The sequence below is a fragment of the Abramis brama genome (assembly GCF_963993115.1).
Source record: "Abramis brama genome assembly, chromosome: 14".
Taxonomy (NCBI): domain Eukaryota; kingdom Metazoa; phylum Chordata; class Actinopteri; order Cypriniformes; family Leuciscidae; genus Abramis; species Abramis brama.
This window is the reverse complement of record NC_139976.1, coordinates 32,361,993-32,384,594: the sequence shown is the minus strand read 5'-3', so window position 1 is coordinate 32,384,594 and position 22,602 is coordinate 32,361,993. Positions and strand designations below refer to the sequence as shown.

The following is a 22,602-nucleotide window of genomic DNA, read 5'->3' as shown; positions in this document are numbered from 1 at the left end:
ATGCCACTGGAACGCAGATGTCTAATTCCTAGTATTTTATTGATGTAGCACACTGATATGAAATCAGAGGAACTCTCTATATTGATCTTTCTCCCCATTTTTTTAATTATTAGGGCCCAAGCCCTGAAAGGGCGAAGGCCCTATTGTTTCCGTAAGGATTTTTTTTTTTTTTTCACCTTTCTGCCACTTTTGGGGCCCTTAACATGCTCAAAAACTCTTGAAATTTTGCACACACGTCAGAACCTGCGGCCATCAGGGCCGGACTGAAGCTGGTACCCGATCGTGGCAGGGGGGCTCGACAGCGCCCCCTCGAAGGGTGTCCGAAAACTTGGTCCATATATCAAACACGCTTGCATGTAATAATATGAAACTCAGTACACATATAGATCTCATCGGGCCGAACAACTTTCGTGCTCTAAGTTTTACACCAGCCCAACAGGAAGTCGGTTATTATACGTTGTTTGGAAAACGCATACAATGGAATGTGAAATACTCCTCCTAGGGAATTCATCCGATCGCCACCAAACTCGGTGTGAATGAAGTCAAGACATTGAGGATGAATTCTTGCGAACGGATTTTTGATATCTCGAACGGTTTGGCCGTGGCGAGGAAACGAATTTATGGCGAATAATGGGACACAGGAAGTGTGTTATAACTTCTGCATACATTAACTGATCTTGATGAAACTTTAGCAGTGTGTTCATTGTAAGTGGCCGATCACATGGATGTGACTATTATGAGTCAAAGTTATAGCGCCACCAACTGGCAGCAGGAAGTTTGTCACTTTCAAAATGCTTTGAAATCACTCTCTTATTTTTACCCGATTTGCTTAAAACTTTATGTGTATAATGTAGACACACGGCAGATGTAGACCTGTGAAAGGATTATTGATATCTTAGATACTGTTGCCGTGGCAACGCATCAAACTTTAATATTCTTTTCGGATGCTTTTGAGACTCTTCACATGCTTGAAAATGCATGAAACTCAACAGACACATCACATTTATTATCCAGTAGACTTGTGCAAAGTTTCAGAAACGGGCGTGGTGGAATGGCTCAGTAGCGCCACCTTTAGTCAAAAATGGGGGCTTAGTTTTTCCTAGAATCACAAAACTTGGTAGGTGTATTGTTCTCATCAAGCCGGACAACTTTCAAATTTACAGTCATTACCTCAGACCCACAGGAAGTCAGATATTTTGGTTTGAATGTGGATTTTCTGGAGAATTTTCTCTCTCTCTGTGTGTCTGTGTGTGTGTGGGGGGGGGGGGGGATTTGTCTATTCCATTTAATCTTTGTTTTTCAAGGTTTCAGGGGCTTTTGGGGCCCTTAACGTGCTCAAAAACTCTTGAAACTTTTCACACAGGTCAGAACCCACGGTCATCTGAGCCGGGCTGAAGCTGGTACCCGGGCGTGGCAGGGGGGCTCAACAGCGCCCCCTTGGACACGGTCTGAAAACTTGGTCCATATATATATGTGAGCAGCGATGTGAGCAGCGATGGAGGGCCCAAGCCGGTGACACTGCCAACCCGGTGGCTTTAGTGTAACTAAAGGCACCAGGGTGGCGGTGCCACCGGCTTGGGCCCGCAATCGCTGCTCGCAGCTATATTTATTATTATTTTTTTACCTAGAATATTAACTAAAATAATTGACTCCTCCCTTGGTGGTTTTGGAAGCTGTATGATACACCAAGCAGTGACATTCTGGAGAATTATGGGTTGCCAACTTTATGGCAACAGGGGGCATTCTTCTGTTCCATGATGACATTTCCTCCGTGCACAAAGTCCATATAGAAATAGTTTACTCTTTGTCCTAACAGATATGATTGGAAAAGCCAAACTAGAACTGGAATTGTCCATATAGTGTATCACTAAGCCACTTATTTAACCTACAGTAAGTCTGTCTGGGTTGAAGACTTAATTTGCATTTGACCTCCAGGTTTAATAAGGTCTAAACAAGGTCTGTAAGACCTACCATATTTCCCACAGTATAAGGTAAAATAATATTCTGGGAAATATTTTACAGACCCTGTTTACACCTGGTATTTTGGTCGATCCGATCTCAAGTAGACATTCTGTCTCTTCCGTCTGTCTCACATTGCGTAATCCGTCTCTTTTGTCCACTTTCAACCACTTCGGTCCTGATTTCTTTGAGGCGAGAGTGTATGGGTGGGTAAATGTATGGGCTTTTTCAGATCTTTCGATCTAATGGACAAAATAAGCTCACATAAATTCCATAAGAATGCATCAGGGCATGAATGAAAAAAAACTACGCTTTCGTTTCTGCTCTGATAGCCGAAAGACCACGGCGAACTCAGAGAGTGCGTGTTAGAAATCAGGAATGATGAGAGAACATTGCACTTGGTACGTTTTTCGTCTTCAAACCAAACTTAGGTCTTCAGCCGACAAATTTTGAATCCCGCCTGGCTAGAGCGCTTCCTAAAATGTTTATGCATTAAGTCAGTAGGCAGAGAGCAGGCACCTGCTCTTTTGTGGCTGTTAGAACGCATTCGACCACACGAGCGTTCACACTACGAAAGCAATCCGGTCGAATGTGTTTTCGACTACCTCTGGAAGTGGTCGAAGGTGGACAAGGTCAAAGCGTTTTATAACCCGTTTACACCTGTATTTAACGTTGTCCACTTGTGATCGGACTGACAAAAATGCTTCTTGATACCAGGTGTAAAAAGGGCAACAGCTTTTGCTGTTTTTTGTTGCTTAAGTAAAATGGAGCTGCATTCCAATAAATGCCAAAACTCATTCAGTTTGATGGCAGTTTTCAGACAAAACCAACAGAGAGGATCATTTACTGTGAGACTCTACTTGTCACTGACTTTATCTCTCAAACTGTCTCTGCTGTGGTTCCTGTCCTTTACATGGAGGTCTAGAGAGAGCTATCCCTAAGCATTCCCATTCATCTCGATGGCAGTAGCTTGCCTGATATATTATTTATAATTGAGAAAAAACTTTTTTAGAACAGTGTGTGTAGTTGTAGCTGCTAACTGGCCAATGCTAACCAGCTAAACCTTGTCCTTTTGGTCCACTAAGTTTTGATACTATTAGATATTGTATGTTATCTGGTGGATTCTTATCCCTGCGGACTTGAACTGAACAGCTGACACTTCCCATATTGCAGTGTGCGAGAATACAATTACACAATCACTTGAACCAAGACCACTAGAGTTCGGCGGTCCAGCTTCCCAGGCGGTTTGTCTTTCGCCCCCGAAGTTTCAGATGCACCCGCTCCATTCAGGGACATGGTTCTGCCAGAGTAGGTCAGCTAGGCACGGTGTCCACTGAATGCTAACTAAGGACAAGGCCGAGATTCATTCCAAGAAATATAATCTCATCCATTTTTCATCAAGCTGTATGAATTTGCAGCTCAGACATGCTTCATTGCTAAACATTTCAGTGGTCATTAGAATTGCAATAATGTTTCCCTTCAGGGACGCCACGCGGTGTGAGTCAACACTTTTATATTGTATCAGTCAGAGCTGTTCATAATGCATAATACACTGCAGACCCATTGGAGTTGATGATGATTTCTCCACTCAAAAGAGGTCAGTCCTCATTTAAAGACTTAAAAGTAATTTAAAGTAAATTTGGCTTGTGGATTAAAGTTATGGGATACATAATGAGCAAAAACCAGCCAGTTATTGTACGTGTGTCATCACTGCAATTCCCTCCTCGTCTTCCTTCCAATCATTGCGTCCTGGCATGCATTAACACCCAGAACAGTTTCAATTAAAATTATAAAAAACTTTTGTACTTTCAAATTCAAAACAAATTAAATTGATTGGAAGTTTTTTGCTGAGTGCTCATCTTCACACTTATTTTCTGGCAAGAGCTGTGACTTACTGTAAGCACAAGGGCAGATTGATGTATAGGAGACGTGAAAAGGACCGATCAGCAGACAGTAGTGAATGGCTCCCCGTGGAGACATCCATCCCACTCAGAAGGTAGAAGTTCAGAACTTTGACCTTAGCTGTGATGGATGTGTCCCGCTGGACAACCATCCATGTGCTGCAGTGTGTTGACGTGGATGTCATTCCTGCACTGCACTGTCCTTTTATTTTTCTAGAGATTCTTCATAGAAACCCTGGGGCAGTAAAACCATATACCACAGATACTCAAATTGCACAGCTCAGAGGTCACTTTCAGAAAATGCAGGGTGTTCAGGGGCCAGTGAACAAAATGACCTGGTAAAAGAAGTATCTTTATCTATATATCTATCTATCTGTCTATCTATCTATCTATCTATCTATCTATCTATCTATCTATCTATCTATCTATCTATCTATCTATCTATCTATCCATCTATCTATCTATCTATCTATCTATCCATCCATCTATCTATCTATCTATCATAGAATTCTATTCTGTTATAAAAATGGAAAATACTCAACAAATTCACTATAATTCATTTTTAACGTCCAGAAGAGCAATCTTCCATAGTAACTGGATAGAGTGTTTTAGCAATCGTTCCATTTTTTTTTTTTTTTTTTTTAAATTGTCTCTTTTGCTATCAAGCTTTTGACATTTGTGTGCTATTTTCTTGCAGTCTGTCACTATGCACAAATCGCTGATTACAGTATTTGCATTTCCTAATGCTTTACTTTACAATTATTAAAAGGGGAATAATAATTGTGAAACCGTTTGTAAATGCATCTGATTACACGGCCACATAAATGTAATTTAAAATACTAAGTTGTAAAATATACAAAGGGGAAACTAGACACTTCACATTATGAATTGTTGGGATGTAACCAGCTTTGCTGATTATAAAGGGAGTGTTCATGTGTATTGTTGACCCAGAAACTGCTAATAAATTCTCAAAAGATGTCCAAATTGTGGTGGGGGGATGTACTTTGAGTATACCTGCCATATACTGTTCAGTTATTATCTTCTATTTTCTTTTAATAATCTAGACTTTTGCATGTATTATGGCTTGCTTGGACCTTTTATTATTTGCATTGTTAAAATAGATGTATTGCCTCCCTGTAGAGCCATCAATTCCATACAAACGAACCTAAAATATGTCATACTACCTTCTGTACAACATTCACAAACAAAACACTCCAGATGAATTATCCATAATCATAGTTATTCAGACAGGCTACACACTAAAAAAAAAAAAAAAAAAAAAAATAATAATGTTTTTCTTACTTAGTATGTTTGTCTTGTTTCCGGTTCAAGTATCTAAAGATTCTTAATCAAGTTGCATTTACTAGACAAGTAAAATGACATAAGATATTATGGGCCCTATTTTAACGATCTGAAACGCAAGTGTCAAAGCGCAAAGCGCAAGTAACTTTGTGGGCGGGTCTTGGCGCTGTTGCTATTTTCCCAGCGGGATAAATGACTCTTGCGCCAGGCGCAAATCTAAAATGGGTTGGTCTGAAGTAGCTTCATTATTCATAGGTGTGGTTTGGGCGTAACGTGAAATAAACCAATCAGAGCGTCATCTCACATTCCCTTTAAGAGCAGACGTGCTTTGTTCTAAAGCGGATTCCTATTATAACGGCGGATTTGCCAGACGCGCGCCAGGAGCTGTTCACATCCAAAGAGAGCAACGCTCTCGTCAGGGACGTTGGGGATGGAGAAACACACCCAAATTAACTTCGGTTAAAAAGGCGTATGATAATTTGGGTAAATGTGTAAGCTAGATGTATGCTTTTATAATAAATTGTCTATCTATCTATCTATCTATCTATCTATCTATCTATCTATCTATCTATCTATCTATCTATCTATCTATCTATCTATCATAATAATGTATGATTTGCAAAAATGAAAACTGCTGCTTCTGTGAAGATGAGAGAATCAAAGTGTATGCGCGTTGTGCACACGCTACATTGATTATGGCCAAGCATGCGCCCTTAAAATAGTATATGAATAACATGCGCAACGCGCCACTGACTTTAAACTTTTTTTCCTGGTTAGTGGCGCAATTGTTTTCTAAACCTGCAAAATAGCATGAAGGAACGTTTGCGCCGGAACACGCCTCCTTTTTTGCGCTGAACCGCCCAGGGAGCGCAAGTTCATTCCCTAGTTTAGCGACGTGCTTCTGTGGAGGGAAAAGCGCGCTTTGCGCGGGTGCAAAATAGGAATGATACATGCGTCAGTGTACAAAGTCAATTGCGCTGGGTGCAAGATAGGGCCCTATGTCTTGTTTTCTGAAAAAAATAAAAATAAATCAAAATGAAGTGAGTTTTTGCTTAAAACAAGCTAAATTATCTGCCAGTAGGTTAAGAGAGTCAACCATGTTTCAGTTTGAATTAAGATTATTTTTCTTACACCATTGGCAGAAAATTGTGCTTGTTAAAAATAAATAAATAAAAAACTCACCTAATTTTGATGAATTAATTTTTAATTATTATTATTGTTGTTTGCATTTTTTGACAAAAATGGCAAAATTGGTTTATCTTTCCCACCAAAATAAAATGATTAAATTCAAACAGTCTGCCAATTCTAAATTGTAAATTCAGTCTGCCAGTCAGTCAATTCAATCCATGCTGTCTGCCACATGTACAGTAATTAGCTTCTCTAAGATGTTTCTTCAAAGAAAACCATTCCCGTCATTAAAAACCATACCACCCAGAGAGTGTCACATGTATGATGATCAATAAGATGATTCAATCAGTAACGAGATGGGTTGACTTCTGTAATCACAGCATGAGTAATTCATTCTTAATGGCATAGATTCAACAAGGCGCTGGAAACATTCCTCAGAGATTTTGGTCCATATAGATTTGTTGCACATCCATGATGTGGATCTCCAGTTCCACTACATCCAAAAGGTGCTCTATAGGACTGTGATCTGGTGACTGTGGAGGCCATTTGAGTATAGTGAACTCATTGACATGTTCAAGAAACCAGTTTGAGATGATTTGAGTTTTGTGACATGGTACGTAATCCTGCTAGAAGTAGCCATCAGAAGATGAATACACTGTAGACATAAAGGGATATTTTCTCTTTTTCTGACCATTCTCTGTGAACCCTAAAGATGGTCGTTTACTGAAAATCCGAGTAGATCAGCAGTTTCTGAAATACTCAAACCAACCACGCCACATTCAAAGTCATTTAAATCACCTTTCTTCCTCATTCTGATGCTCAGTTTGAACTTCAGCAGATCGTCTTGCCCATTGAGTTGCTGCCATGCAATTGGCTGATTAGATATTTGAGTTAACGTGCAGTTGAACAGCTGTAGTCTACCTAATAAAGAGTCCTGGGAATATATATATATATATATATATATATATATATATATATATATATATATATATATATACATAAAATCTAAATCTAAGTGAAAGTATTTGAATTTTTATTGTGTGAAAATAGTTGCTATAAGTACAAATTATATCAGTACGACTGTCTGTAGTAGCTATGCAATTAAAAATACATTAAAAATGAAAATGATAACTATGAAATTAGCCTAAGGAAGTCATTTCCACCACCATCATTTTCACATCATCAAAAGAGCATATAGTTGGAAAAAATACTCATACTGTCAGGGTTTCTATGTCTCTTTGTTGTTTTTTTTGTTGTTGTTTTTTTTTTTTCTGTGACCCATGTTTCCCAGTGTGTCTCATAACGTTCACCTGTTATCTTACTGTACCAGTCAATTATCTTATTAGTTCTCCTTGTTATTTAAGCCCATTGTTTCATGTTTTCTTTGTCTGGTGTCATCTATGTTATGTGGATTCTTTTGACTGTGTTCTTCCTATGTTTCTCCTGTAGATTTATTAAAGACTATTATTCATGAACTAAGTTTTAAAATGTTTCTTGTTTTAAAAACAATTACACAAAATTAAGCTTAAAAATCTCATTTTATATCTGTAAATGTTAGGGCTCTGTTCCAAAACCTAGTGTGCTACATTGCTGTATACTGCTAAAAATGAACCTCGGAACCACACTGTTAATGACAAAATTTTACAACAGCATTTCGCTATTACTTACTTACTGCTACTTTTCAGTAAGTATTTATATCTACGATCAACATTTCTCTCACATTGTATGCCATCTTAGATAATTTTTTTGACTGAGCTTAAAGCAAAGCATTCTTTGATTTTCTTCTTCTTCTCGAAGGATGGATGTGATGCTTCATTGGTTATCTCAGAAGACAGAACATATCTGCCTACATTTCAGAACATCAGGACTGTGCCTGTGTATGTGGGCAGCTCGCCAGCTTATGAAACAGAACTTATGAGTTTTGGAAAACACAGATATCATCATCTAAATTCAATTGCTCAGAAGCAGGAATACTGGAGATGCAAGATTTTGAGGAAACTTCATGAGGAAGAACTTACCTTCTGAATCTTGAGAATAGCTAGCAGCAGTGAGCAGAAGAACGCCAATGCCTATTCCCAACCACTTATAGAGCCACGACCTCTGGCGCATCTTCATGTATTACAGCATGCTCACCTGCCAACATAAAGAGACAGATTACAATCTCCTCTATGACTGAAGTGCTTCTTTCGCACTTCTTTCATGAGCTGCATAATGGCGCACCATTTAAGATGCATGAGTCATAAGTTGTATAATTGGTACCCTTTAAATATGGTGCATTTCATAACAGATCTCAGGGGTGTAAGAATTGAGAAATGCCGGGCAGTCTGGTTGAGGAACGACCACTCTCGAGAAGACAAAGGACCTTACTGGAAATTAACATTTGACTCTCCCTTGAGAAACTAGCATCCCAGAGTCAATCACCTCCCCCATGCTGTCTCTCCCTCACACTGAGATCACCAGATATTCACCCCAAAATCTATATGGTTTAGTGTGAATAATTATCATACAGTATTATACATGTTTGGTATCATTTGAAATGTCTCAGTGCGACTGGTACAAATGTCTCATTCCCAAAGAAGTAAACCAAAAGGTAATAAAGTTCTTAAGAGTTTAGAGATAACTTGCACATAGAGGAGTCCTCCAGGCAAATGGCATTCTGCTCCCAAAAAGGTGTAAACTCTGAATGCAAATTCCCATTGTTAGCCAATGTTTCCATGTGAAAGAAGTTTCTGCCTTGGTCTGAGTATATAGGGAGATGCTGAAGAAGGCTTGTGGCGATTTGTAACTCAAATTAGCCCGTGATGCAGAGTGTATGCAGGCACTCCGCATCATGTTTTTTTATAATGTCATGTTCGCATCTTCTCTCTTTATTCCAGAGCATTTGATGTTTTGTATTTATTATCTTTGAACTGATTATGAAATTGGCATGATACATTTACCTGACATAATAAATTGTTACATTTGATTTTATTCCGACTGACTCTGAAATCGTTTTTTCCAAGTAGATTAAATGGATTTGTATGTTACCACAAGTTCTGCGTCAGATTAGTGACGACGAATATTTGGCACTAATTCAAGTGTACATGGTTTTGCAAAGACAAGAAGTGAACTTCCGTTTAGAACAGCAAATGCTGCTTGACCAATCTAAATTTGTGTGTGTCTTACCTCTGTTTTAATTTAATGTTACTTTAGATAAGTGTACGTGGGAAACCACGGCATGGTCAATCAAAAGCTATTATTAGAGGAGTAATGTTGGTCAGCTTATATCTGCACTAGTGGCCAGACCTCTACTGATGTAAACGTTACGTTAAATTCAAGTGTATGCAAGTCCATGGGGGCTATACCAAAGTATCTTTGATTGTGTAAGCGTGAAGGCGACCAATCTCAGGTATATAGCAATTACCTCTGTTCAGTGACCGAAGCTGGCGAGCTTGTGATCGTGAGACCCGCGCTAAACAAGGCGTGAGGACCTCTGAGCGACATAGCTTCCTAATATGAACGGGTAAAATGTAAGTAAAGAGTTAAATAGAACCACCAAATGTATTGCTAAACTATTATATAATTGACCAATAACCAATTGGCAATCTAACCTAAATTCAAGGTCGTGATAACATGGACTCACATATTAAATGGAGTTAGATAAAAGCTTAAATGGAATTAAATTACTTTGCCACGCAGAAAGACAGTAACACGCAGGCACCTTCACCCGTTCTATTGGAAACCTCCATTGGGCCGATTTAGACGGGCTTACAGGGGGATTCGGATGCCAAGTGACCGTTTGATTTTCATCTCTTTGAAAAAATTATTTACCATTTCCCATAAAAAGCAATCCCAAGACTTTGAAGTTTACTCAAAGAACGTTCTAATTAATTCTGGCATCAAAACAGACAATGAAGCTGGCTGAGTCAATTTCCCCACCATAATTACTCGAGTCATTTTACATCATAAAAATAATAGAAAGTTTGGCTTTGGGGATGTTGCATCAAACTGAAATTCTCTGTAATAACAGTGGGCAGGAAGCATTTGCTGCACATATAACCTTTTCCTTTGAAGTGAGCAGAGAGATAGTGTTTATGATCCATGTGAGAGACATAACAATCCACAGCAACAAGTGCAGCTTTGAAGTCTGCAACATGTCTAAGGGGTCAAACAACTCCTTCCTGGAAAAGACTCAAAGACCAACCTGTCTTGGCAGGTCTGGATGCAAGGGAAAGATAAGCTTTGGTCCGAAGTCAATTTATTTATATTATGACTAATCAGAGGAGAGTCAGAAGTGATTCTTACAATGATACAAGTCTATAACATCTGAAAGAATTTAGATAATGCAAGCAAATCAATAGTCATTATTTAAGGCTTTAATGAATGACAACAGTGCTCAAAAATACTGATTATTGAGACATGGGACAAAATGGTGCCCTAATTTGAGATCATTACTTTTGAAAATATCACTTCCATTTATCAGAAATGACAATGTTCTAAACAAGTGTACAATTTCACTTTATTATGTCTGTTTTATTGTATCCCCCTGTTTTACAAAGTTTCACAGCTGTGTTATAGCTCTTTGTAAAAACCATAATATATTTAGGATTGATTTTTTTTTAAAAACTATAAATCAGTAAGCTCCTCTTCCTGTCATTCCAACAAAGTGTAGGGATGACGAATGTTTGTAGGCCAAAACCTGTAAATGAGTTTAGAACCTCCTGTTCTATCGTCCTGAAGTCAATGGTTTTTTTAAAAAGGGTTTTGGTCCAATGCCTGAAATAAGGTCTGTGGTTAACACAAGCTCAAGATATTTTCACGTTTTATTCTGTTATACAACATACTTCAGTAATAACCACCTTGTGATTTTTTTTAAGCTTAACTTAAAGTCCCCCTGTAGTCAATAATTGTATCCCTTAAAACTCATCTTTGATCACCAATCACCAAAATGACATATTTAAAAGTTTTTTCCTTGAAAAAAAAGTTCTTCATGCCTTAAAATAGCTTGAATGTATTGTTTAAATTTCATAATAAAATGGACAGACTTTTAAATCTGAGAACAAAGGGAACAAACATTCATTCAGAGTTTGTCAGGACATTTAATATCATCACACAGAACAGGTAAACTCATCTACTCACTAGTTCAATTTTATATTATGTTTATAATTGCTCTCTTGCCAACTTTTATGGTAAGTAAGGTATTTTAAATGCATTTTAAATAAAGAATGAAAGAGTTGTAAGAAGCGTAGTGATCATGATGTAGTTCTTTGTACTACCTGTACTGATTATGACATTGTGAAACTCTTCTGAATTGATTTAAACCTAATAAAATGTGTTAATGGGAACTGAAAGGACAACAGTTTTATTGGTAGCTGAAAGTATAATTAAGAATGTAGCCTAAACTTTAATAATATCTAATAAATAATCATGAATATTAATAAGAAAAAAAAAAATATTTGAAAATATTTAAACATTAATAGTTATTTAATATTTAATAAAAAAAAACATGTGAAACACATGTGAAGAGCATTGCAAATGAGTTCTGCAGGTAAAAAATTCATATGGGTATGGAAGCTTGTTTCCACCACAGAATAAAACATTTTAAAAGATAATTGTGACATTTTATCTCACAATTGCAAGTTTACATCTCGCAATGCTGACTTTATTTCTCAGAATTGCGTGATATTAAGTCGCAATTGCGAGTTATAAAGTCAGAATTGCGTGATATGAAGTAGAAATTGTGTTATAAAGTCAGAATTGTGTGATATAAGTGTTATAAAGTCAGAATGTAAATTCGCAATTGTGAGGGAAAAAAGTCAGAATTGTGAGATAAAAAGTCGCAATTACCTTTTTTAGTTTTTATTCTTTATTCTGTGGTGGAAACAAGCTTCCATATATGGGTCTGCTAATAAGCAAAGGGAAAAAAAAACTAACTTGGTTGAACAAAAACATAATTGCAATTTTTCATTCTGTGACCTATTTTTGTCCCAGTACTCAGATTCAGTGACACAAATAAATCATTAGACGTCATTGACAGATATACAGCATGAATGGAAATAAGTTAATTTGCAAATATAAAATACTGACATGAGCTGAATGAACATCAGCTGAGAACAAGCTAGTCTTTGGCATCTGTAATACAATCTTGACAGATTCCCTTCAGGTATCAGGACATGGCTTTGCAAAACATACATAGGCTATTTTGAAAAAGTAATAGCAACAAAAATATAACTACTTGTGATCCAGACATCAAATCAAAACGGCAAATCCAAAGATACTTGACTGAGAGATCCAATGCAGAGAGAAAAAGAGACAACCATACAGAGAGAGAAAGGGAGACTTTCAAGCCTTTCGAATTGTACTACATCAAAACCCTCAACACCGGAGTCGATCATTGCACTGCCATGCTCGCTGACTATCATTATGAATGGTCTTTGTTCTTTCAAACTGAAAGAGTCTTTGGAGACATGAATGTAATTTCATCCTCTGTTGTCAGGACGGAAGCATATCTCTCCCCTGTGTTCCTCAATACAAAGGTCTTCCTCAGGACAATCAATGAGAGATGCTTCAGCGCTACGCTGTGAGAATGCAACGGATTGACGGCAGACACAATATGTCAAGGGGCGAGTACTATAAATGCGTTTCCTTCGAAACTTCTTTTTTTGGGGGGGTTTCAAGAAATTTCATGAAACTAAGTGCAGGCTTTTGTGTGCAGCCTTACAATCATTGCACAATAAGGCTGTGGGCCTCCAATAAGCTAATGGTCTAGAACAGCGCTCTCTAGTTCAATCCTAATCTTTCAGAGTAACTGAGACAACACCTGCTTGACTGTGTAAAGGCTTATCAGAGCCACAATTTCACAAAGAGGGGCTGAACATATGCTGCCTTCAAATCACGTCAGAATACTTGCATTTATGAGATGAGTGCACATGAGTGCCACCAGTTACCACTAGGCAACCTTTATTTACAGTTTTTCTCAATGGATTTGCCTCAATTCTCAAATGAGACTTTTTTTTCTCAAACAATAATTTCAAAGATCTCTGAATGTGATGTGTTTCTTGTTCACATCAGATTTGAATGTCGTATTGATTTTGCACATGTGTGCAAAAGAGTCAGTACAATAATTGTCTACAATTTGCACAATGACTTAATGCACATGGTGTATTGGTCTAAAAGTTGTTTCTCATAGAAACTGCCAAACTCTTCACAACCTCTAAACATTATTTCATAGAGAATTGTCAAAATGGTCCATTCAGTTCTCAAAATCTGTTAGACATGTTATATCCCATAAATATTTATGACATGGAATGTTTGCTAAATTGGCAAATGGCCTACAATCTTATCAATCAACCAATCAAGAGCAATATGAAGATATGAAAGAAGATGTATGTTAGAGAAAGACATAATAGGGTGTGTAAAAATGAACAAGCAACTAAGAATTTTCCATTTACAAATTTCTGCAAAAATAAATGTACTGTATGAATGTCCAATTTCTTTTTGTGTACTGTAGTATTGACCTTTCAGTCAAATTGTACCTACTGTCTGGATCTGTATCTAAAAAGCTCAGTGTGATCCATAAGAGCATTCAGCTGGACAAAAGTGACATTCTAGTATAGTATAAAGCAGTTAGTGTCAACAAAAAAAGTAGAAAATGAACATGAAATTTGTATATAACATATTTCTTGTTATATTGTATATTTCCATGGTGAAAAACACCTAAACATTTTGACCAGTGTGGCTCAAACGATGACAAACACACTTTTGATTTTGGTGCCATTGGCCAACTTACTGACACAATAAAAGGTTTTGAAGCATGAATTAAATGTTTTGGGTGTTTTGGGTGGATGGATCCCATTTTTTTAATTCCCGGCAACAGGCAAGACAAAGTGTGAAAGCACTTTCAGTAAAGAACTGTGGGTAATGCTAAAATCAGTCCGTCTCAATGCTGAACTGAGTGGGCTGGGATTCTGACAGAGATCAGTAAGGTAATGGGCCACACTGAACCTGTCAACATAGGTAATCCATTACACTCCTCTCTGTTTCACTGACTGTGGAACAGTACACCATTACTTCAGCCACACGCCAGCTAGAAAACAACGGTCAGGACATAATGAGGCAGGGGCGAAATGCAGTGTGATGGAACTGCAGGAGGCAGTGATTTATTCTGCCATGAGGAAATTAACATACTGTTCAACCACTGTTGACCACGCTAGATAGCTTTGCTTAGCTGTATTACATGTATACAAGTTTACATGGACAGTTCATAAAAACAAATTTCTTTGTAACATTAAACACATCCTTGCTGAATAAAATGTTTTGTTGTTGTTGGTTTATTAAATCTCACCTTTTGAACCTTTTTTTAACATTGATAATAATAAGAAATGGTTCTTGAGCACCAAGTCAGCTTATCATAATGATTTTTAAGGATCATATGACACTGAAGACTAACGTAATGGCTGCTGAAAATTCAGCTTTGCCATAACAGGAATAAATTACATTTTATAATATATTCAAATAGAAAAGAGATTTAAATTTAAATTTTAATAATATTTCACAATATTACTGTTTTCATTGTATTTTTTTATCAAGTAAATGCAGCCTTGGTGTGAGCATGAGACTTCTTTCAAAAATATGAAATATATAACCTTAATTGTTCCAAACTTTTGACCAATGTCAATATATATATATATATATATATATATATATATATATATATATATATATATATATATATACACACACACACACACACACACACACACACAAACACACAGTAGTGGCCAAATGTGATGTCTGAAGGGGATATTTTGATATTTGGGGAAGTAAACTATCAAAATATGGAAAAAAATATATTGTTTAAATATTTTAAATATGAGGGAAGAACAACACTAAACTTGGTTAAGGCATTTATCTGACAAAATGATTTGTCAAAACAAACACACACACACACACACACACACAATCTTGTATTCTGTTATTTTTAACATGAAAAAGTTCTGAAAAATTATTTTTCATATGTTCAGTGACCATGACTGTCAGATTTTTAAAATAATTAATTTTTGGATGAACAGTTCCTGAAAGGCCTGATCTTGCCAAGGGTGTTTTACTGTCCATTAGGAGAGTGGCTGAAATCAATCATCTTTCATTATCTCTGGTGTGAGGTAATCAGGCAGTGTGTATTCTTAGAGAGGGGGACGTCATCTGCTACGGCAAATGAACAAAAATAAGTCTTTCCTCTGGCTCATGACTTATTCTCTGTCTATTTGCCTTGTGATGAGTGACGCTTCTTGAGCTTATATCCTCTTTGAAGTAAAACTGTTTAGTCTATATATGAATGAGGATAAATTATTAACGGGTTTTTTCCACATTTGCCGATAATTTCCTGTCATTCAAAAACACAGGAACCTATGAGTTACTGGCTCTGAGATGAGGAATCAAATGAATTGAGTTTTATGGTCAAATTATTTACTTTTTTTCATTCTGTGATCAATAGTGTAAAATAAGCAGGGTATGTGCACCAGTGAGTCCCTCAAACACAAGCTGAATTGATTATTTCCTCGCTTCATTCTGTTCCTGAAAGTATTCATAGGATAATTTCCACAAATGTTTCAGTTCAGCATGCTAAAAGGAAGGATGAAATGGGAAAATTATGAAAATGGCTTCAAACTGACTTCTTTTCCATAACAGAACTAAACAAATCTAAATTCCCTGCATAAAAAAAAACATTGGGAAAACCCATCTTGGTAAACTAATGGAAGCGTGTAATCTCCAATCTCATCCGGTTTTATTTTTTGTATCTTTTTTTTTTTTTTTTTTTACTGATAACTGATGTAGTTACTACTCACCTAAGAGAGACATTATTAACCATTCCTACAAAAGAACATAATAAATCATGCTGATTCAGTAAATCTAGTCAAATGTTGCAGTACGCATGGAGAGAAAGACAGACTCTTTAATTTGTACACCCTTTTAGGCTCAAAAGACATAAGCATGGGTTTATGACTTATTATATTTGGATGTCACCCAGACAAACAACTGTGTAATAATGCATGCAAAGGATTTAAAGATGCATCCAAGCACATTATCTGTAAATTAAAGCAATAGTTCACTTAAAAATTAAACAATCTGTCATTATTTACTGACTCTCATGCTGTCATTGATGCAAAACACCATTAGCTCCATATGTGTATGGCATTTTGAAATGGCAAATTAGAATAATATTTTCATGGTAAGAGTTTTGGTAACACTCTACAATATGGTTCCATTTGTTAACTTTAGTTGCATTAACTAGAATAACAGTAAACTAAAGATAACAAGTGGAACCTTATTGTAAAGTGTTACCAGATTTTCAGTGAATAATGGGGGGGGGGGGGGGGGGGCAACGTAAACAACCGTAACATTTTTCCATTTTGTGTTCCATGGAAAAAATACAGGTTTGGAACGACATGAAAGAAATTCACCAACAAATGAAAATTCAGTCATTAGTTGCTCACCCCAATGATGTTCCAAAAGCATAAGTCTGTTGAGTCATCTTTGAAACACAAATAAAATATTTTAAATGTAACCTGATAGATCTCTAGCCCTCCTTTCAAAGTCCATTCCACCAAAACTTTTACGATTCAATAAGAGATCCTAAAATAAATACTTATGAATCGAGCGGTTTTATCCGACTGCAATGTCGTCTGAAGAGGCACAAACACATAATATGATAAACAGATCTAATTTAGGCTTCTATTCAAATGTAAACAATGATCAGTGAACATTCATTGAGCACATCTGCAGATCAACAGAAGCTCAAATATTCTTGCTTGACAAGCAAGCAAGGTTGAGCTTCAGTTGACTGTATTTGATGAGCTCTATGTCTGTGTGTTGATATGTGTTCATTTGTGTTTCAAAGATGAACAAAAGTCTTATGAGTTTGGAAGAACATGAAGGACAGAAACTAATGACAGGATATTTCTTTTTTGGAGGGGAGAACTACCCCTTGAAAGTGAGTAAATAATGACCGAGTTGTCATTTTGGGGTGAACTATCTCTTGAAATGCATGTGAACAAGTACATGGAAGTATCTTTTATCTAATTTTTCTTGGATTTTGAGCTTGTGACCTGCAAGGGTAGCACAGAAATGAAAAGAATCTATAAATATCAAGCTCAAATCTGACATAAAACCCACTGAACTTCTACAAGCTGAAAAGTATTTAGTCTGGAGAAAGACATGTGGTCCTCAACCCTTGACAGAATTCAGCCCAAGAGCAAATGTAAAAGCCACTGAGGGTTCTTTCAGAGGTCGACCTCCATCAGAGGGTCAAAACCCTCTCACTTTTTCCCCTTCCAGGTTTTGCCAACCCCAGACGGGTCATTTCTTTCTAATGACAGGCTCACTGTATCCCACAAGCCCTCCGCGGTGCCGCCGCCTCCTCCAGCCAGTGTTTAGACCAGGTGGCCGAGTTGAATTGGAGGGACGAACGTCCCTGAGTGTCTGATTACAGAGGCCCCATTTGATGAGGGTGCTCCGGCTAAATGAGCATTTATTATGGTTGCCTCGGAGCAGGATAAATCCTATTAGCCAATGTCTTTAATGAGACAGCCAGAGACAGTGAAACAATGATGGGCAGCCTAGCAATGAATCAACCCACGCAAACCAAGACGTTTGGGGAGGGTACACTGAGATATGCAGAATCACAAGCATGTAGGGCATACTGTAGCTAAAAAGCGATGGATGCTTGGCTTTTTGCCAAATTGGCAATTTCAAAATAGCCAGTGTGAATATGCGCACTAAGAACTGATGCTATATTGTGAGGAAATGATGTAGTAATTTTCTTGTCAGTGGAGGAAATGAGGATAGGTTTGAATTAGCTCATTAACTCTTTCCCTGCCATTGATGGGATTTTCTGTAATTTGTGAAACAACGCTTCCCTGCCATTTACGGAATTTTCCGGCTTTCCGTGTTTTCACTGTTATATGGTAGAAGGCGCTATGACAATCCTATGCACCAATCCAGCGGCCAGGGACCGTAATCGGCCGATTTTCCACATGATCGGCCCGACTCGGTAACTGGCCGGTCAGAATCATGTTTTTTCAATCACGAGCTGGTCTGTTTTGTTGCCAGCGGCACAGGCAATCACGTCAGCTGTGCGTTCTCACTCTCTTCTCTCCTACGGCGAAGTGACACACACCCGCCTCCTCTCACTCACTCGTCTCCTACGCTACAGTTAAATAGTGCTTGTATTGCGAATAGTTTTACTAATTCCCTCAGGTTTCGCGCTCACACCAAAAACGTGCACTACTGATCTATATAAGTGGTGCGCACAAGCCGCCTCTCAAACAGCTTGTGAGTCGCAAGTACCAAACTGAGTAGTTTACTGCACTTAAACAGCCAATTACACACAAAATTATGTCAAAATGCCAGTATTGGTGAGTATTCAGTTAAACACAGTCAGTTTTGGAACCTAGTTAGTAACGCAAGTTATAACGCAAGTTGTGTATCAGTATATTGGATCTGTGCATAAACTCTTAAAGTGACAGCAGTCTAATTTTCCTGCTGCTGTCTGTCATGTCAATCAAAGAACAAAAGACAAAGAAAATTACTCTCTGCTGTTGACTGAATAACTTTTGTATCTACTTGTAAGCAATAATCTGTCATTTTTACATTGAAGACTATTGTACATTTGATTACTTTAATTTCTGTAGTATTTCTTACCTGAATATACTGTATACCCACCAGGAAAAACTTAAAGCCGCGTTTATTGCATATCTCTCTTTATTCTATTGCATTTATTTGTGCTGTTGTTTGAAATTTGTTACTTATTTTATTACTGTCTTTTTTTTAAATGAAAATAAAATTTTGCATTGAAGGAAGGTAATTTTTTATTTGTATATGCTGTCATATATATCATATATGCTGTTCTTTGAAAGAAAATCGGAATCAACAAAAATCGGTATCGGCAGGTCACACTTACAAAAACATCTGAATCGGTCAAGAAAATCTCTAGCTATGACACATCTTCTGAAAGAGAGAGAATCTCTGGATCAAAACAAATGTGAAGAAGCAGAACAAGCGATAGCATAATGTAACCAGATGCATTATGTAAAATAATGCCATGAACATTAAACAGGAAGACTGCCTATAATGTTATCAAATGAAATGTCGACGCAGGATGAGGTATAGGACTGTGAAGCTTTGGAAGTGTTGATGGACACGATAACTATATCTATGTTTTGATCATCTGAATCCGATGCAGACGTAGTCTTTGACAAAAATGCGATTTTCTCAGCTTTTTGCTTAAAATCACATTCAAGTGTTGATAAAAAAAGAATAAAAAGTTTTTTGTTGTTTAAAAGCAGTGGGTTTGTTATTCCGTTTGATATATTGCATGTTCAAAAAGTCATACAACAAAATTGTCTGGAGGCCATGAAACTTTTGTGAAAATTATCAAAAATGCTGGAGCTGGCTAGCAATTTTTTTTTTTTAAAAGCTGGCGGGGAAAGAGTTAAATACACTGAATTTAATTTACCTTATTACACTGCCCTCTAAAATGTTTGATTCTGATAGGTCAGTTGCGAAATTCCAGAGTCATTTATTACCCAATAATCACGGTTGTCAATAGAAATGCTGTATAATGACCACTCTTGTGGGTATTTGGGACCAGCACTTCTTTCATGTCTTTTGTATAACACACACTCTCTCTCTCTCTCTCTCTCTCTCTCTCTCTCTCTCTCTCTCTCGTTTTCCTAAAATGTGCCATCTTGCGCCTTAGTTATTGACTGTATGTACAAGAAAATAAAACTGGAGGACTTTAGTATTAATAGTAGCTCTATGGTAATGTTGTTGAAGTGTTCATCTTGTTGCTAGCACAATTGCTTTGTACACTATTAGATAATAAACAGAAAGATTTTAAAATGTTATGCATTTCATGTCCTCAACTGATATGATACTACTGTAAATTATCAGTCTTCATTTGTCTAGGCTCAAAGCTGCTTGCTAAGAATTGTTTTTCTTCATGGAAGCTTTGCGTTTACTGAGCTAATAAAATATTTCAACTCAAATCAATATTTAGTGTATAATTATTTACTTGTGTGGCGAGCAGCCGTGTAATAAGCAGGAAAATGTATATCCAGATAGTTGTTATCGCAAAAAATAAACCCCTTCAGGTTGATACGAGATAACTCTTTCTGGGTTTATTTTGTGCTGTACCAGCTGGATGTGCACTATCCCTAACATATTCTTGTCACTGGAGGAAATGTGGATTAGGTTGGATTACCTCATTAAACACATTGTATTTAATTTACTGTAAAACCCACCAGCACATGTCTACTTCTGTACATTTTTAAAAGGGGCAAACACGGCGTCATGGTAATAGACCCACTGGGTGACTCACAAGCTGTTGACCTAACCTGCGGCACAGAGACAGACACCATCACAAATAACAAGGGAGTTGAGGAACATGTGGTGGGGGTCAATAATTAATGAGGAAAGGAGGGGTAGACGCCATATGTGCTCCAGAAGAGGTTATCAGAAGACCAGCATCACTTTATTGTGTTCACTTGGCATTTAGTGTTCCTGCAGTTCCACATCAGCTCCTTCTATATGGTCTAACTTTGTAATTCATCACTGGTGTCAGATCACACTTACTTATCTAGAGGAACACTGAGATGGGGACATTCCCCAGAGAGAAATTATATTGTTCAGATATATATATATATATATAGTTCACAAGACGCTCAGTTACATTAGGTTTCAAGACTCTAAGACTTTCAAAACTTTATTTTTCTTTTAAAAAATATATTTCCGTTTGGATGTAAATAAAAAAATAAAACAATTATGGATGCCATAGCTCATATCATTTGGTCTTGGGAGAATTTGATAATAAATGTTTGAGTTCATACTGATATCAGATTTGGACATTATTGAGATTATCTTTTTGGTTTCTTCTCTTTTGAATGCTGGTCGATTATAATTCTGACATGATCTAGTTATGTCAAGGAACAACTTAAATTTAAATGTTTTGAATGTTCTCTTCATGTGGTAATACCTAAAGTGGTTTCTTTAATATGACTAAATCAACTAAACTACAGTAGGTTACACATACAGAAGTCATGTTTCAAGGGTCAAGTCAGGTTGAGATAGCTCCCTAAGGTTTTTTTTTTTTTTTTTTTTTTTTCTGTAGACAGATCGTTTTCATTAACACTAACAACATAATTTACCATTAGTTCCTTACAAAAATCTAGCATGATCACCAAAACGCCATAGTTACAATTATTACAACTGTAAAACTGTAATAAGTTAATAGCCACCATTGTCATAAAGATAAATTAAAATGAGAGTATTGTTTAAAAGCGATCTGATCTTAATTTTATGATTTAACAATAACTGTATTAACTATAGTATTGTGTATGTTTACGATAGTAAAATGACTGAATGCAAGTCAAACTTTTCATGCGTTCGGATGTTAGGCTATGTTTTAGACTGTGGTCAATGTTTGAATAAGTCTGATCAATTTCTCTTTTACTTTCGTTAAATGAATTAAACGCGGGGGCAACAGATTGCGGGAATGTGCGGCGTAATAGGATAAGCAACATACGGTAATCCGGAATCCTGTAGACACATCCCTCTTGTCAGGCTGGAAAACTGTGCCAGTCACTGTATCAAAACCACTTGCCGGTTTTCATCAATAAATCTTCTAAATGCATTTTCTAGCATGTCAACGCGTCCTGAGAGAAATTCACAACATGTCCAGGCGCCGTTACGCGCCAAGAACCGGGATTCTAGTCACATCACACGCAACCCGAGACCCAAATGTGATTCAGTGTAGCCGACCCACCGAGAAATAACCCCCTCTCTTATTTCTACTCACCTCTTCATCCAACGACTTGTCAACCATCGGAATAACAATCCAAAAATCGGGTCGCTTTGCGCGCGAAGTGTCACTAACTTTCCTTGACGCGCTACTGCGCAGCGATTGAAGAAGCGCAGAAAGTCTTACCGCGTGAGTTGTAAAGCCATGCAAATCCTCCTCAGACGGCTGGAGAGTATCAGAAACTCCTCAGTGCCGAACACATCCCGAGCAGTCGGGTTTAAGAGCTCTGCTGCCCTCTGTCTTTAATTCACTCCCGAGGAAAGCGAGGATTCCCACACAGAGAGAAAATATCACGAAGTTGGGTGGCAATGCGATCTAGCCTCTGAGGTCTCATCCGCCTTAATGGCAGCCATCTATTTTGAGAGCTCAAATTGGTGAATATGCACCTGCCTTGGCGTGGGAGTAATCTTATTAGAGTGTGAAGAGCGCACAGCCACCCACATGAGAGGGAAAAAACACACAAATGATATCTCTTTA

At 37.3% G+C, this 22,602-nt stretch overlaps 1 protein-coding gene across 1 annotated transcript in view; it reads right to left on the bottom strand.

Moving 5' to 3' along the window:
- Nucleotides 1–22,338, bottom strand: part of pcdh15b (protocadherin-related 15b) — a 239,017-nt gene extending 216,679 nt beyond the window's left edge. The window contains exons 1-2 of the mRNA XM_084135704.1: nt 22,123–22,338; nt 8,309–8,423 (exon numbers count right to left, since the gene is read on the bottom strand). Coding sequence (XP_083991830.1) covers nt 8,309–8,405 — 97 coding nt within the window. The 5' untranslated portion in view covers nt 8,406–8,423; nt 22,123–22,338. The remainder of the gene's footprint in view (nt 1–8,308; nt 8,424–22,122) is intronic.
- Between the last annotated feature and the right edge of the window lie 264 nt (nt 22,339–22,602).